The sequence below is a fragment of the Oncorhynchus kisutch genome, linkage group LG4 (genome assembly GCF_002021735.2).
Source record: "Oncorhynchus kisutch isolate 150728-3 linkage group LG4, Okis_V2, whole genome shotgun sequence".
NCBI classification, from domain to species: Eukaryota; Metazoa; Chordata; class Actinopteri; order Salmoniformes; family Salmonidae; genus Oncorhynchus; species Oncorhynchus kisutch.
In genome coordinates this window covers 33,885,969-33,901,607 of record NC_034177.2, presented here as the reverse complement: position 1 = coordinate 33,901,607, position 15,639 = coordinate 33,885,969, and the positions used below count along the sequence as shown (strand labels likewise).

At 43.2% G+C, this 15,639-nt stretch overlaps 1 protein-coding gene across 2 annotated transcripts; it reads right to left on the bottom strand.

The window, feature by feature from the left end:
• Positions 1-358: 358 nt before the first annotated feature.
• Positions 359-9,622, bottom strand: LOC109888863 (protein tyrosine phosphatase domain-containing protein 1). Of its 2 annotated transcripts, XM_031822870.1 has the most exons (12): positions 8,976-9,622; positions 8,767-8,847; positions 8,549-8,667; positions 8,266-8,403; positions 7,844-8,115; positions 4,691-4,993; positions 1,887-2,150; positions 1,672-1,788; positions 1,321-1,422; positions 1,148-1,228; positions 920-1,030; positions 359-841 (listed from the first exon to the last, which is right to left on the bottom strand). In XM_031822870.1, the coding sequence occupies exons 1-12, from the start codon at positions 9,149-9,151 to the stop codon at positions 701-703; spliced, it is 1,905 nt and encodes a 634-aa protein (XP_031678730.1). In that variant the 5' UTR covers positions 9,152-9,622; the 3' UTR covers positions 359-700. The 2 variants fall into 2 exon arrangements, with proteins under 2 accessions (XP_031678730.1, XP_031678729.1); XM_031822869.1 differs by having other exon boundaries at positions 361-841; positions 920-1,228.
• Between the last annotated feature and the right edge of the window lie 6,017 nt (positions 9,623-15,639).

The window sequence follows — 15,639 nt, the reverse complement described above, 5'->3', positions numbered from 1 at the left end:
TGGTTGGACGTACTGCCAAATTCTCTAAAACAACGTTGGAGGCGGCTTATAGTAGAGAAATGAACATTCAACTCTCTGAAAAAAGATCTGGTGGACATTCTTGCAGTCAGCATGCCAATTGCACTCTCCCTCAAAACCCTTCGACATCTGTGGCATTGTGTTGTGTAACAAAACTGCACATTTTAGGGTGGCCTTTTGTTGTCCCCAGCACAAGGTGCACCTGTGTAATGATCATGATATTTAATCAGCTTCTTGATACGCCACCTGTCATGTGGATGGATTATCTTGGCAAAGGGGAAATGCTCACTAACAGGAATGTAAACAGATTTGTGCACAGAATTTGAGAGAAACAAGCATATGGAACATTTCTAGGATCTTTTATTTCAGCTCATGACACTTCACATTTATTTATATTGTTGTTCAGTTTGTATGTAAGATTTGAACAATAATACACGCCGGGATGAGGTCAATGGTACAAATATTTGTATTGTGTAATGTGCGGAGAGAATGTACTCCAATATCAGGATCGTGGCCATGCTTCATAGAATCTACACCCATCCAAGCACCACTAAAACAGTAAAGAGCTTACTGCACCTAGTCATAGAAAAGAAAACACTAGAAATTGAACAAATATTTGACCCTTCATACAAATGGTTATGAAGTTAAGTTTGTACAACCAATAAACCCATCAACCAATCAATCAATTGTTGCCTCTTCTTGAGCAGGTGTTTGTGTAGTCTGAGGTCTGTGTGAGGGAGTTATGGTTATGGAGTGTTTGTCTGTTGCTGGACTTGAGGATTCTCATCAGGACTTTATAGCTCTCCATCTCCTCCTGAGGGTGCTATTGAAAACAGAGAACAATAGTTAGACTATTTGAACTATGACTGCCACATACTCACGCACACACCCACAGACTCACCCTGGTGAGTGCTTGTATCAGGCGTCGTAGCACGGCCTCCTCTCTCTGAGGACACAGACTGGTCACCTGACCCACACAACCCAGCAAACAGGACATGGTGTGGCGCTGGGGCTGCTGGGACAACATGCACACACACACATACACAATAGTTGCTGAGGAGGTTGAAGACCCCGAAGTAAGCCATGACACGATTAAACGTGTATCAATGGTCTGACTGGTGGGTCTCACCTTCGTTAGCACACTGAGATGGTTCACGTGTTGAGATACTGAGGTCAACCTCTCTACGTCATCTGCACTCAGAACAGGCTCCTGGAGAGAGATAAAAAGAGAGTATAAAAAGCAGGAGAGTGTAAGAGAGTGAGAGTATAAAGGGAGAGAGATCTTTATCTGAGCCCTCTGACCTTGAGTTTCTCCAGCCAGGTCCACAATAGACAGCTGAGTACGTGCGGATCAGACTCTGTGACCAGTAGGGCCCAGGCACACTCACTGCTGTTCAGCTCCTCCTGTCAGTCAACACAGACAAAACAGAGTGCAGTCAGGATTCCGGTTACTGGTAGGCAGCCCATGACAGATTAAGGTATCCCATTCCGATATGTTGTAATCATAGTTATGGTAAATTCCATTTCATTTAAGTCAATTCAGGAGGGCCCAAATCTTGAGATCCGCAGAATAAGCTTCAATGTAGCTTAGTAACTTCCAGACAGTCTACACTACACCTCAACTTGTGAAAACTTGCTGTAACAGTTTATTACCTGTAGCAGTGCTGTCCTCTGTAGAACTGTCTCTCCAGGGGGGTTTAGATCTGCCATCTCCTTGGCAACTGCCCGAGCCACTGAGGCCTGTCCGGACTTACGCTGGTTTTTACGTACCTTCAGAGCACAGGAAATAGTGTATTAAGAAATGTTTTTTATGTAAAAAAAGAGACACTTTTACTAGTATGCCCCCAGTAACACAGTCTGATACTCACCTCAATGTAAGAGTTGAATTTGTGAAACGCTGGCGCCCTCTTGGCAGTGCACTTTAAACTCTTTGAAGAACAGTTACCGTTGGTTGCCCCACTGCCTGCTGGGAGGTTGAGTCTTTGTGAGTCCTCAGGACTGGAACAGAGTCCAGCTGTAGGGGTGGGCAGGACTGGACTCATAGGTCTCACGTCAGGTCTAATCTGCTCTAAACCAGACCAGTCTCGCTTACTCCTATCTAGTACAGTACAGTATGAGCCCAACTCAAGATCCTGGAAGAAAATAAAGCAATGTGGTTAATATCAAGGCTCTGAATGTTGTCAGTACCAATGCAGATTTCTCTAAACTAATGTTCAAGAATGTTCCACCTGTAACCAGTAATGCCGGGGATACACTACTCAATTTAGCCACAAATTCGCTTTTGCATAAACAAATTGTATTGAAATCCTTTGAACTTGGGCTATGATCAGTACGTCAGGGCTATGATCAGTACGTCAGGACTCACATAGTTTGAGTGGGTGACACAAGCCTACCAGACAAGCTAAATGACTTCTATGCTCGCTTCGAGGCAAGCAACACTGAACCATGCATGAGAACATCAGCTGTTCCGGACGACTGTGTGATCACGCTCTCCATAGCTGATGTGAGTAAGACCTTTAAACAGGTCAACATTCACAAGGCCACAGGGCCAGACGGATTACCAGAACATATACTTCGAACATGCGCTGACCAACTGGCAAGTGTCTTCACTGACATTTTCAACCTGTTCCTGGCTGAGTCTGTAGTACCAACATGTTTCAAGCAGACCACCATATTCCGCTTGCCCAAGAACACTAAGGTAACCTGCCTATATGACTACCGGCCCATAGCACTCACGTCTGTAGCTATGAAGTGCTTTGAAAGGCTGGTCATGGCTCACATCAACACCATTATCCCAGAAACCCTAGACCCACTTTAATTTGCATACCGCCCCAACATATCGTCCCTGTTCACTCATGACTGCATAGCCACAATTCCAACACCATCATTAAGTTTGCCGATGACACAACAGTGGTAGGCCCGACAACGATGAGACAGCCAATAGGGAGGAGACCTGGCCATGTGTTGCCAGGATAACAACCTCTCCTTCAATGTGATCAATGTGATCAAGACAAAGGAGATGATTGTGGACTACAGGAAAAGGAGGACCCAGCACGCCCCCATTCTAATTAACGGAGCTGTAGTGAAGCACGTTGAGAGCTTCAAGATCCTTGGTGTCCACATCACCAACAAACTATCATGGTCCAAACACACCAAGACAGTCGTGAAGAGGGCACAACTGATTTGGCATGGGTCCTCAGATCCTAAAAAAGTTCTACAGCTGCAACATCGAGAGCATCCTGACTGGTTGCATCACTGCCTGGTATGGCAACTGCTCAGCCTCTGACCGCAAGGCACAACAGAGGGTAGTGCGTACGGCCCAGTACACACTGGGGCCAGCTTCCTGCCATCCAGGACCTCTATAACAGGTGGTATCAGAGGAAGGCCCTAAAAATTGCTGATGACTCCAGTCATCCTAGTCATAGACTGTGCTCTCTTCTACCTCATGGCAAGCGGTACCGGAGCACCTAGTCTAGGTCCAAAAGGCTTCTTAACAGCTTCTACCCCCAAGCCATAAGACTCCTGAACAGGTAATTGAATGGCTACCCAGACTATTTGCATTGTCTACCCCCCCTCAATTTTTTCTGCTGCTGCTCTATGTTTATTATCTATGCATAGTCACTTTAAATCTACCTATATCTACATATTACCTCAATTACCTCGACTAACCTATGCCCCCGCAAATTGACTCTGTACCTGTACCCCCTGTATATCGCCTCGTTGTTGTTATTTTACTGCTGCTGTTTAATTATTATTATTATTATTTATTTATTTTACTTATCTATTTTTTACTTAATTAACTCTTATTTTTCTCTTGGTTATTAAGGGCTTGTACACCTGTGTGTTTGGTATGTGTGACAAACACAATTTCATTTGATTTGACTGAGATGATGGACAGGTTTGTGGAGCTTAGGAGAGAACACAGCTGCCTTTTCAATATTAAATTACCTCCAATTCTGTCACGCCTTGGTCTTAGTGTTTTGTGTTTTCGTTATATATTTTGGTCAGGCCAGGGTGTGACATGGGTTTACGTGTTGTGTTTCGTATTGGGGTTTTATAGGATTTGGGATTGCTAGGTTTAGGGGTGTGTCTAGTTAGGCTTGGCTGCCTGAGGCGGTTCTTGATCAGAGTCAGGTGCTTCTCGTTGCCTCTGATTGGGAACCGTATTTAGGTAGCCTGAGTTCGCTTTGTCTTTCGTGGGTGATTGTTCCTGTCTCTGTGTAGTTTCACCAGATAGGCTGTAATTAGGTTTCACGTTCCGTTTGTTGTTTTTGTATTTATTAGTTAGTTCATGTATCGTTCCGTCATTTGTTTTCATTAAAGATCATGATTAACCACCACGCTGCATTTCGGTCCTCTCTCTCAACAAACGAAGAACGCCGTTACAAATTCCCTCTATAGAATAAAAAGTGCCCACAGCTGCCCAACCATTTGCAGGTCTATATTCTGCGCATCCATCTCTTTTTTTAATGTTTCTTCACAAAATAATGTGCACATTAATAAAGTAGCTTGCTGTTTGCATGTCTGTATTTTTTTCCTACAACAACCGAGAAACATGGGGCAGGGTGAACTAGGAAATCATCCTGTAATGTGAGCACACACGTCCAGGGGTTGCTCACATTAGATTTTAGAAGATGTGTATGCCCAGTCTAACCCTGATGTTAACCCTTACCTGTTTTACAGTGATCTTGCTGAGGTCTGAGTCACTGTAGCTGCGTTTATCCAGAAGTACCTGTCTCTTCCTCTCCAGAAAGCCCTCTGGTTCGTCCCAGGAGGACACAGAACCTGACCCTCCCCAGGACCCCATATGGACCTCACGGTGCAGGGGCAGGTACTGCTTGGCCACCAGGGTCTCCCTCACAGCCCTGCCCAGGGCCCGCAGTTCTGCCCTTCTCTCCAGCTCAGCATGCACCTCCAGAGAGGCAGGCAGGCCCAACGCCAGGGCAGTAAGACGGCCACACAACAGGTACACCACCTAGATGATGATCATCATGATAACAGATAGCTTTTAGCAACAGATACAGGAACCCATGGGATACTGGAGAGAGTGGAAGATGGAGAGAGAGCAGAGTGAATGGGGAGTGATCTGTCTGTTGGACCCAAAGCCAGACCCTGACAGGGTAAATTACGCCGCCTACACATTTCTGTACTGAATGAGATATGAACACTACCTTTTAATCTTTATATTCAACACAATCACAAACGCTTTTTGGCTTTGAATAATTTTAAGCATCTTTTAGCACAGGCTTTACACCCAACAAACACTACTTTAAGCCAAGCTTTGTTGTTAACTCATATCCCAGCTATAATGCCTTGCATTATGCCTGGGAAGAAAACACTTACATTTGCCATTGGCTCATCTCACCCCAAGGCAAACATTTTGACTATATTAAACCCACACAGCTACAATTATGTAATTTCATGCTAGGTTTAGGACCTCATATCTGACTCTACATGAAACCCAGACCCTAGCAGTGGAGCAGGTCCCCACATGTCAAACCTCACTAGTATGGATGACTGTGGGAGTGCTCCTAACAGTAATGTCCCACCCACCAGCAGCCAGTGCCTAATGACAGTGACCATCGAAAGTGAAAAAGAAAGGACATGCATGTGGATGACAAGGGCATTGAAAGTGTCTGTAAGAATCATGGAGAGAAAGGTGATGTCAAAGCAGAGAATCAACCATGTCCCACTTTAAATGTGAGTGCAGGGATATTTGATATCAAAACACCTGCTATGGAAGAGAGAATTGAAACATGCAATTTTAAAACACAAGAGCAGCAGACTTTGGATGATAAAGTTGTACAGAACAATCTTAAAATTATATACTTTGGTTTAGATACAAGCATCATGTCTGTTACATTTATTGAGGGTCAATTAATGAAGACATCCTCTTCTACAAACCACTGGAAACCAGGACAACAGGAGAGGGTATTTTAAAGTACTGGACCGCTTTGTGACATCAAATGGACTTTGGTGGTCAAGATGTATTGGTATCGGTACTGATGGAGCAAAAGCCATGACAGGGAGACATAGTGGAGTGGTAACGCGCATGCAAGCAGTTGCTCCTGACGCCACTTGGGTACACTGCAGCATCCACCGAGAGGCTCTTGCTGCCAAGGGAATGCCTGACCGCTTGAAAGATGTTTTGGACACTAGAGTGAAAATGGTTAGCTTTGTTAAAGCAACTTTCGTGTTTTTTCTGCATTATGCAATGATATTGGCAGCGACCATGTAACACTTCTACAACATACAGAAGTGCGCTGGTTATCAAGGGGGAAAGTATTGACATGTTTAAAAAAAAATTGAGATACAAAGTTTTCTTTACTGACCATAATTTTCACTTGTCTGACTGCTTGCATAAGTTTCTCACACGACTGGCTTATCTGGGTGATGTTTTTTTCTCTCCTGAATGATCTGAATCTAGGATTACAGGGACTCTCCCCAACTATATTCAATGTGCGGGACAAAATTGAGGCTATGATTAAGAAGTTGGAGCTCTTCCCTGTCTGCATTAACAACAGACAGGTCTTTCCATCATTGTATTATTTTTTGTGTGAAAATTAACTCAGGCTTATGGACAATGTCAAATGTATATATAGCGATATAGCGAAGCACCCGAGTGAGCTGGGTGAGCATTTACACAGGTACTTTCTCAAAACGGATGACACAAACAACTGGATTCATTATCCCTTTCATGCCCTGCCTCCAGTCCACTTACCGATATCTGAACAAGAGAGCCTCATCAAAATTGCAACAAGCGGTTCTGTGAGAAACAAATGTAATCAGAATTTAATCTGGATAGGGCTGAGCTCAGAGTATCCTGCCTTGGCAAATCGTGCTGTTAAGACACTGATGCCCTTTGCAACCACATACCTATGTGAGAGTGGATTCTCAGCCCTCACTAGCATGAAAAGTAAATACAGGCACAGACTGTGTGAAAAATTATTTAAAACTGAGACTCTCTCTAATACAACCCAACATTGCAGAGTTATGTGCATCCTTTCAAGCACAACCTTCTCATTAATCTGTGGTGAGTTATTCACAATTTTTGATGAACAAATAAGGTTTTAAGATGGCTAAATAAAGAGCAAAATTATTGATTATTATTATATTATTTGTGTTCTTTGTCACTTCCCACGAGCCAGGTTGTGACAAACTCACACTCATTCTTATGTTTAATAATAAATGTATCATATAGTGTGTGTGTTTGGCAGGCTTACAATGATGGTAAAAAAAAAAACATTTGAGAGTGTGCTGACCCAGCTGGAGGTTGAATGTTTGAAGGGGTAATGGATGAAAAAAAACATTTGGGAACCACTGCTCTAACACAATGAATTAATTTGACTTGGTGAAAATCCTTTTTTTTTTTTTACCCAACTTGCTTTCCACTTTTTCCATGTGGTTTCTTCCTTCACAGACTCCATGAAATGATGACTTATTGCTCAATTTTGTAAAATGATTCATTTTGTATATGATTTTCTAGAAGCAAGGTTTTGCTCAACTTACCCCACTCTCCCTTACATGACACCTTACCCCACTCTACCCTACATGACAACTTACCCCACACTCCCCTACATGACACCTTACCCCACACTCCCCTACATGACACCTTTCCCCACTCTACCCTAAATGACAACTTACCCCACTCTACCCTACATGACACCTTACCCCACTCTACCCTACTAAAAAACTTACCCCACTCTACCCTACTTGACAACTTACCCCACTCTACCCTACATGACAACTTACCCCACTCTACCCTACATTACTTATTACCTAAAAGAAAGATGGTGTTGCCAAAATAATTATACAAAACAGATACCTTGGGAGTGTGCCTGAGGGTGCGGGCCTCCTGGCCATGGAGGAGGAGGGCCTGACGGTGCAGGTACTGCAGCAGGGTGAACTGGGCCCCGTGGCGCAGGCTGAGGTCAGGGAACTGGGCCAGCTGAGGGCCCAGAAGACGAGCAAAGTCAAACACCAGGCTGATCTGGTCCCGGGTCTGGATGGAACAGGGACGTTTGATACGCACGTAGTGGACAGCCTCACTGGGGCTCACACGCAGAGTGTAGACCAGGTAGCAGGCTATCAGGACACCTGTCAACAATGACAGGAGGTGTGCCAATTTTTGCAGGATTGTTTATGGACAATATGTTTCTGATTGCAGTCAATGCATATTCTAAATTAAGTGAACAATGAAGACAATTGATGTACTGAGAACCGGATTCTCCAAAAATATACACACACCTGTCCTCCCCAAGCCTGCGTGACAGTGCACCGCCACCTTCCCTTCTTTCACAGCGAAGGCTAACACCTTTACTCCATCCATCATCCCCACAAGAGACGACACACCGAAGTCCGGCATGCCAAAGTTGAAGAAGAAGACTGCACCACAAGCACACACACACACACACACACACAGAAGGAAAGACAAGAACACATATTTCATTAACGAAAGGCCACAGAGACAATCCTAAAGTAAAGTGTGTGTTGTAGATATACTCTAGGTATCAATACAGTATAGTCTTACTATTATTCTCCATAAAGGTTTGTGGGGAGTAAGTAAATCCAGTGTCTGGCTCCAGTGGAGGGCCACAGTGAGCATGCTCCCCAGGCAACTGCATGTTGATGATGGACTTGATGTTCAGCCTGGTCAGAGAGAACCGGATCAGTTAGAGGAGAAAGAGGGTGGACACGCGAACACACGTTGGCAGACATGCAGACATGCACATATACATGACTATTTACCGTTGGAACTGCTCTATGATGTTGTATTTCTTGATGAGGTGAGAGGAGGGTCGTGCCATGGCCACAATGTCATCTGTCACCCTGCGAACAGAACAGAAGTGAATATAGAACTTCCAATCATCACTCCCATCCCATGCAGATCTCTCCCTCCCCACCTCTTTCTCTTCTGTATCTCTTTCCCTCCTTCCCTCTCTCTCCCCCCTCCTCACCAGTGTGAGAAGAGTCCCTGTACAGCTTGTTGGCTGGGCCTCCAGCAGGCTGGTCCTTCATAGCGGCAGTCCCATCCTCCGCAGGCCAGTAGGCAAATGATCTTGGGTGGGATGGCCTTCACCAGATTTTCTCTGGCCTGGGAGTAGGCTGGACGAGGCACCGGCACCGTGGGCATAGTGGATAGTATGTACCGTAGTAGAGGTTGTTCACAGAGTCAGTTTAAACCTTAGAACTGAAGTCAATTGTTGAACCCTATGGAGGACAACTAGCTCCTTGGTCCAGTGGACAATATTATATGATGAAGTGCAGGGTTATAGTGTGTAGTGTACTGTGGTGGCTGGCCTTATGCAGACACCTGAAGTCATTTGTTGACTTCTAGAGGGACAAGATAGCCTCTTGGTCCAGTGGGAGGGGAGAAACAGGTGCGGTGCAAGTGCCAGGAGTAGTTCACAGACTTAGCTCAGCCTCATGCAGAGATGTAAAGTCAATATGCCCTCAAGAACAACAAGTTGCTTAATTTGGAAGTATCCTACTGTATATACAGTATGCAGGTGGCTAGGTCTAAAGTTACTGACAGAGCTCTGTAGGGTTACAGAACCGGTGAACTTCACCTATGGGACTGTGTGGTAAATGAAGAGTCCAGTAGCTGGTACAATTGGAAAAGTAAAGAAAATATAGTTAATAAATGTTGCAGATATGTCTCTCTATCACAGTATTATAAACATTCTAGTGACTAGATTGACCAGCATTGTACCAAGATAGTTGATTGCTTAAAACCCTTTAACTGACTCTTGTTTAAAACATATTTAACCTTAAATTCCTATTACTAAAACTCAAATAAGAACTTCTGATATATATATATATATTTTTTTTACACTATGATTCTTGAAAATACAATATCTTAAAAACTTTTGCGATTGTCAACAGGTAGACAAAAAAAAACGAATCTAAAAGATAGTTTGAGTGGAGTGCCCCTTTAAGTCTGAATATTGATTAATTGACCCAATGGGTCATACAATGTGCTTTAACCTATTTATGTTGCCAATTCAATCATATTTTCACCAAAATAAATGCACCCTATTCTTAGTCCAACATACGTTTCTACTGACATATCAATCGCCTGGTTGAGCACATTTATTTTTAAGCCTTTTTACATTTTAACTATTTATTTTCATATTCATACACTTCAAGGTCTCTACTAACAGAATATTGCAATATAAATATCTCAACAAATTAAATCCTGCCATTTATCCTATACCTTTGGTGACTGATTTTGAGTTTTCTTACAGCCATCTTAGTGGGCAAAGTTAGTGCCACAACACTGAACTGCAGCAACCAAAAAGGATACACATTATGTAAATTGTTACAGGAGGGCTGGGGTAGTTGACCAATCAAGTTCAAGTGAAGATATTTTGTCTCCAAAAAATAAATAATTGTCAAACATGCTCTACCAGCTGGTTGAGAATAGGGTTAAAGTAAGGTGCAATTATTTAATAAATCTAATTGGATGATAATAACAATATATTTTTGTGCAGCACCACACCATACAACTTTACTTGCATTAAAGTGCCATTAATTAATTGACTGATAATAATAATCTCTTTCTGATTCATTTTATGTACATTAATTTAAAACAATACCCTTCTCTGTATCGTGTCTTACCTTTGTGGTGACATCTCGGAGAGAGGCGAGCTCCATTTCATACACACACACACTGCTGTGTGCCGGCCCAGGATCTCTAAGCCTTATTAGCTGTCATAATAACATTAGAACAGACATTCACAAATCATACTAATCTCTGTTATATAAGATCTATACTGTACTCCTGTCCACGCCTTGCCTACATGATCCTTATCCTTCTCAGCCATCTGGACACATTTTGATTATGTCTTTAAGTGTTGCTGTGATTGTGATATTGCAACATACAGTATGTGCACAATTGGAAAGCTAAAGAAGATATTATTTCACTATTGTTGAATTGACATTAGCACAATAAAAATTATTTATTTCATCTTTCAATTAAAAGTGCATTACTATTCTGTTCCTAAATACAAGACAATTGAATAGGTCAATTCTATCCCAATAGAGACATACATAAAGATGAGTGTATACATTTTATTGAGACCACATGCAGAATGAGGCAGTGTCCATGAGAGGTCAGTTATGTATCTGTTGTGAAAAGGGTTTTCAAAACAGCCTGAAGTCCAGGGGCGCAACTTTCACTGGAGACGGTGTCCTGAAGGACCATGCGGATGCCTCAGAGCGGTCAGGTAGGCTGTTTGGCAGTTTCAGCCAGCTGAATTTAGGACCGTGGGGACACCACAGAGTGTGCAGACAGTCTGTGTGAATGCAAAGCTTCTGAAAAGGCACAGTGTTGCTGTCTGCAGCTGCTGTCTATGTGTGTGTTGCTCAGAAACTGGCTAATCTTTATTTGACTTGTGTAGCTGGCAATGTAAACGCTGTTTGACTTAACAGAAAAAAGTATTTATTTCCAGCGCTGAGCTAGTTGTGTAACTGACATGTAACGTTAGCTACAGTACTGTTTCATCCCCTCTCGACTGAACTTCTGTCTGAAGAGAATGAACTCATTTAGTGAGCTAATAGCTACCACAGCCAGTTCAGCTCTAGTCTCTAGCTATCTGCCACGTAGCTGTTTCTAACAGCTGTTGTGTGTATGAAATGTTTTGTAGCCTTTTAGTCCCATTTCAATGGAAGTAAATTAACTTGGATAGTTTTCGTCAGCTGTTGTACAATTATAGCTAGCCAGGATGGCTAACGTTAGCTAGCTAGCTCACTGATTTGAGCTATTAGTTTTGCCTCCATCACACTAGACCTGAATCAAACGATGAAACTGTAATGAAGTGCTATTTTCCTATGCAAATGACCAGCTTACTGCTATTGCATTGCTATAACTGTGACAACACATAGCAACGTATTTTCACAGTAAAACATGGAAGGGCCATACAGAATCTCTCACACACGCACTCACTGAAAAGACACACAGACTTGCCAAGACAGGAACGCACACACACGCAGCCCCTCCCCTTCTGGATGAGCTCATAAGACAAAGAACTCCGTCGAGAACCAATGGGATACTGACACCAGGCTGGAGGAGACCGTCTATCATCTGCACACAACCTATCAGAAAGCCAGGACTACTAGAATCTACCTACGTCATTTCAATGTATAAAATGAACTGTATGATTGTGACCGGCCTCTTTCTTTTTCCAATGGTTCGCATGAGAACCGGACGAAAGGAGCCGTGCACGTAATTGCCAGATATCATTACTCTTGAATAAACGGCCTTTACTATACCGTATCCACCTTGTCCAGCGTCTCGACTTGGTCTCGTTTCTCATATACCTATTCATCAACAAAACCAGCAGTAAAACGATTTGAAGACCGATATTCAGATGGTTTTTTTTACAGTGCAATGTGAGTTTTTATTTGTCAGTATAGCAATTTAACATTATTGATCTGTCAGTTTCCCTAGCTAAGTCCCTACTTTTCCCACTGACATGGTATAAAGAGCTCAATAGGCTTCACTGTCATGGTTCACAGTACATAACACTATGCTCATCATGTCTTAGGAGGATTAGATGGTGACAGTTGTCCCAGCAGGGTCAGACAGCCAGGAAAGACCAGCCTACAGAGCTCAGGTGAATTTTGCAGTATATTATAACAATCAGTGAATGGACACAAGTTCCATCTTCAGTTGATTGGTAGGGTACCGTCTGGAATCTTGGAATAATGCTAATTTAAAATACTGAACCATTGATTCTAATCTTGGATAATATAATGTATATATGTACACCACAGTGATTCTTTGTCATGCTTCATCTGAGAAGGATCAGATGGTGACAGGGGTTTCAGCAGAGTAAGGTAACCAGGGAAGTCCAGTCTGTGACGGTGCTGAGGTGAACTTTTGTAGATACTTTATTCTCTCTGTGCAGCAAACACTTGACAAGCCAGAGGATTCAAAGATTGAAACCATTTTTAGGCAGTCTGACAAACATCAAATTGATTTCCAAACTGTATCCAAGCTTGAGAGGCTTTTCCTGATGATACAAAACATGTCAAGAAAACTTTGAGGAAGACCTGGGAGACACGTTTGATGATGAGGAATGGATACAGACCCCTTGGAATTTTCCACATTTTGATAGGTTACAGCCTTATTCTAACATTTATTAAATCGTTTTTTTCCTTTCCTTTTTTTTTTTACAAATTATTGCAAATGTATAAAAATAAAAAAATAAACTGAAATATCGCATTTACATAAGTATTCAGACTCTTTACTCAGTACTTTGTTGAAGCACCTTTGTCAGCGATTACAGCCTTGAGTCTTCTTGGGTATGATGCTACAAGCTTGGCACACCTGTATTTGAGACGTTTTTCCCACTCCCGCAGATCCTCTCAAGCTGTCAGGTTGGATGGGGAGCGTTGCTGCACAGCTATTTCCAGGTCTTTACAGAGATGTTGGATTGGGTTCAAGTCCGGGGCTCTGGCTGGTCCACTCAAGGACATTCAGAAACTTGTCCCGAAGCCACAACGTCATGCGTTGTCTTGGCTGTGTGCTTAGGGTTGTTGTCCTATTGGAAGGTGAACCTTCGCCCCAGTCTGAGGTCCTGAGCCCACAGGAGCAGGTTTTCATCAAGGACCTCTGTGTACTTTGTACCTTTCATCTTTTCCTCGATCCTGACGAGTCTCCCAGTTCCTGCCGCTGAATAACATCCCCACAGCATGATGCTGCCAGCACCATGCTTCACAGGATGGTGCCCGGTTTCCTCCAGACTTGACACTTGGCATTCAGGCCAGAGAGTTCAATCTTGGTTTCATCAGAACAGAGAATCTTGTTTCTCAGTAACTGAGAGTCTTCTATCAAAGAGTATGTTATTTTATCTCAGAATGTCTACAGATTCTCCCTTCTACCTGTTTTTGTTCGCTTGGAAATGTTGATACTGGAGAATATTATCAGAAGAAACTGTGTAACCTACCAATTACAGCGGCAAGAAAGGCATTGCCATTAATTGGAAGGGTGTCACAGTTGATGGCCGAAATGTGAATTTATGTATCACTAGATTTTATTTATTACAAGGTTAAGTTTATACTGTGCAACTTTTATAAGGTCTGTGTGCCTTATATGGAATACTGTATGGCAAAAGGGGTCTGTATTGAAAACATTCAGGGTTTTTTGTCCAGCAGTCACAAATATATATATTTTTTCATGGCACACGAGACTCCTGTCTGATTTGCGCCTGTCTCAGTGGACTAATCCGTTGAGGCCGCAGGGATTTCACGATCCAAGAATATTGGGATTGTGGCTCAGATACACAAGGCACGTCTCTCTCCAGAATGCGTTCTCTCCCGCCATTTCGTTGTTTTATAACTTTATTGTGTGCACTGTTTGCTGTGTCTATCAATTTCTAATCTGCAATGTTTGTTCGGTTATGGTCATTTCTGTTAATGCATTCATTATTACAGTTATTTACCGTTCTCGTTGTCAGATTGGACATGTGTGTTGCAGAACTTACAACCTATACTACACTTGTGAGTAACAAGTTTTTGTTTATTTCACGACCTTTATGAGTTATGGCAATTTTCTGATAGTCTTTTGTTTGAAATGCTCCTGTCAACGTTGAGTAAGGATGCGCTCATGATTACGCATATAGAAGTAGGACTAGTCGACTTGGCCTGCGTGCAAATGTAGCCCTATAAATGTTCCTATTTGGGGATGTCTAATTGTCACGCCTTGGTCTAAGTGTTTTGTGTTTTCGTTTTATATTTTGGTCAGGCCAGGGTGTGACATGGGTTTACGTGTTGTGTTTCGCATTGGGGCTTTATAGGATTGGGATTGCTATGATTAGGGGTGTGTCTAGTTAGGTTTGGGCTGCCTGAGGCGGTTCTCGATCAGAGTCAGGTGTTTCTTGTTGTCTCTGAGGGTGTGGGGTTTGATTTTTGTTTTTTACAGGAGGTTCACCTGAGGGATGGAGGGGATGTTAGTAGGTTTAAGAGGGAGTGGGACAAGGGGGAGTCGGTTTGGGGTATTGGGGGGGTGCACTCATCGGGGGTAGGGATTTTGTGTGGGCACAGGGAGGTAAAAGTGGAGCATTCTTTTGTGGTAATGCAGGGGAGGGTTATAGGGGTGGATGTCACGATAAGGGATTGTAAATTTAGATTAGTGGTGGTGTATGGGCCACAGGTGGTGGCAGACAGGAGGGAGATGGTGGACTGTCTGACGCCCCTCTGTGTCACAAATAGGAAATTTGTGATAGGGGGGGATTTTAATACAGATTTAGGAATAGGGGGGGATAGCAGTGCAGGCGCCATTACCAGGCTAATGGCTTGCCATGGTCTGGTTGATGGTGGTCTGCACACTACTCCGAAAATGGCCGGTCCTACATGGCGCAACTCCAGGGGGGTTGAGCGGAGGCTCGACTATATTTTTGTACCCAGGTCTTTGGGTAAGTTGTCTGGGCGGCTGTTGCCTGTTTTCTTTTCGGATCACGACGGGGTGCTCCTGCAGGTGGGGTCGCCAGTCTGCCTCTTTGGTAGGGGGTACTGGAAGTTAGATCGGGATGTGCTGGAGGAGCAGGCTTTTGTTGACGGGTTTTATGATTTCTTTTGGAGGCTTGAAGGCCTCCGGTCCATGTGCGAGGGGGTGTT

Bases quoted from the DNA above. Each gene is read 5' to 3' on its own strand.
- LOC109888863 (XM_031822869.1), bottom strand. From the start codon at position 9,151: ATGCCCACGGTGCCGGTGCCTCGTCCAGCCTACTCCCAGGCCAGAGAA. The intron at 8,404-8,548 runs GTAAGACTATAC...CTTGTGGTGCAG, and splicing joins AACCTTTATGGAGAATAATA to TCTTCTTCTTCAACTTTGGC. The intron at 8,116-8,265 runs GTGTGTGTATAT...CATTGTTGACAG, and splicing joins CGCAGGCTTGGGGAGGACAG to GTGTCCTGATAGCCTGCTAC.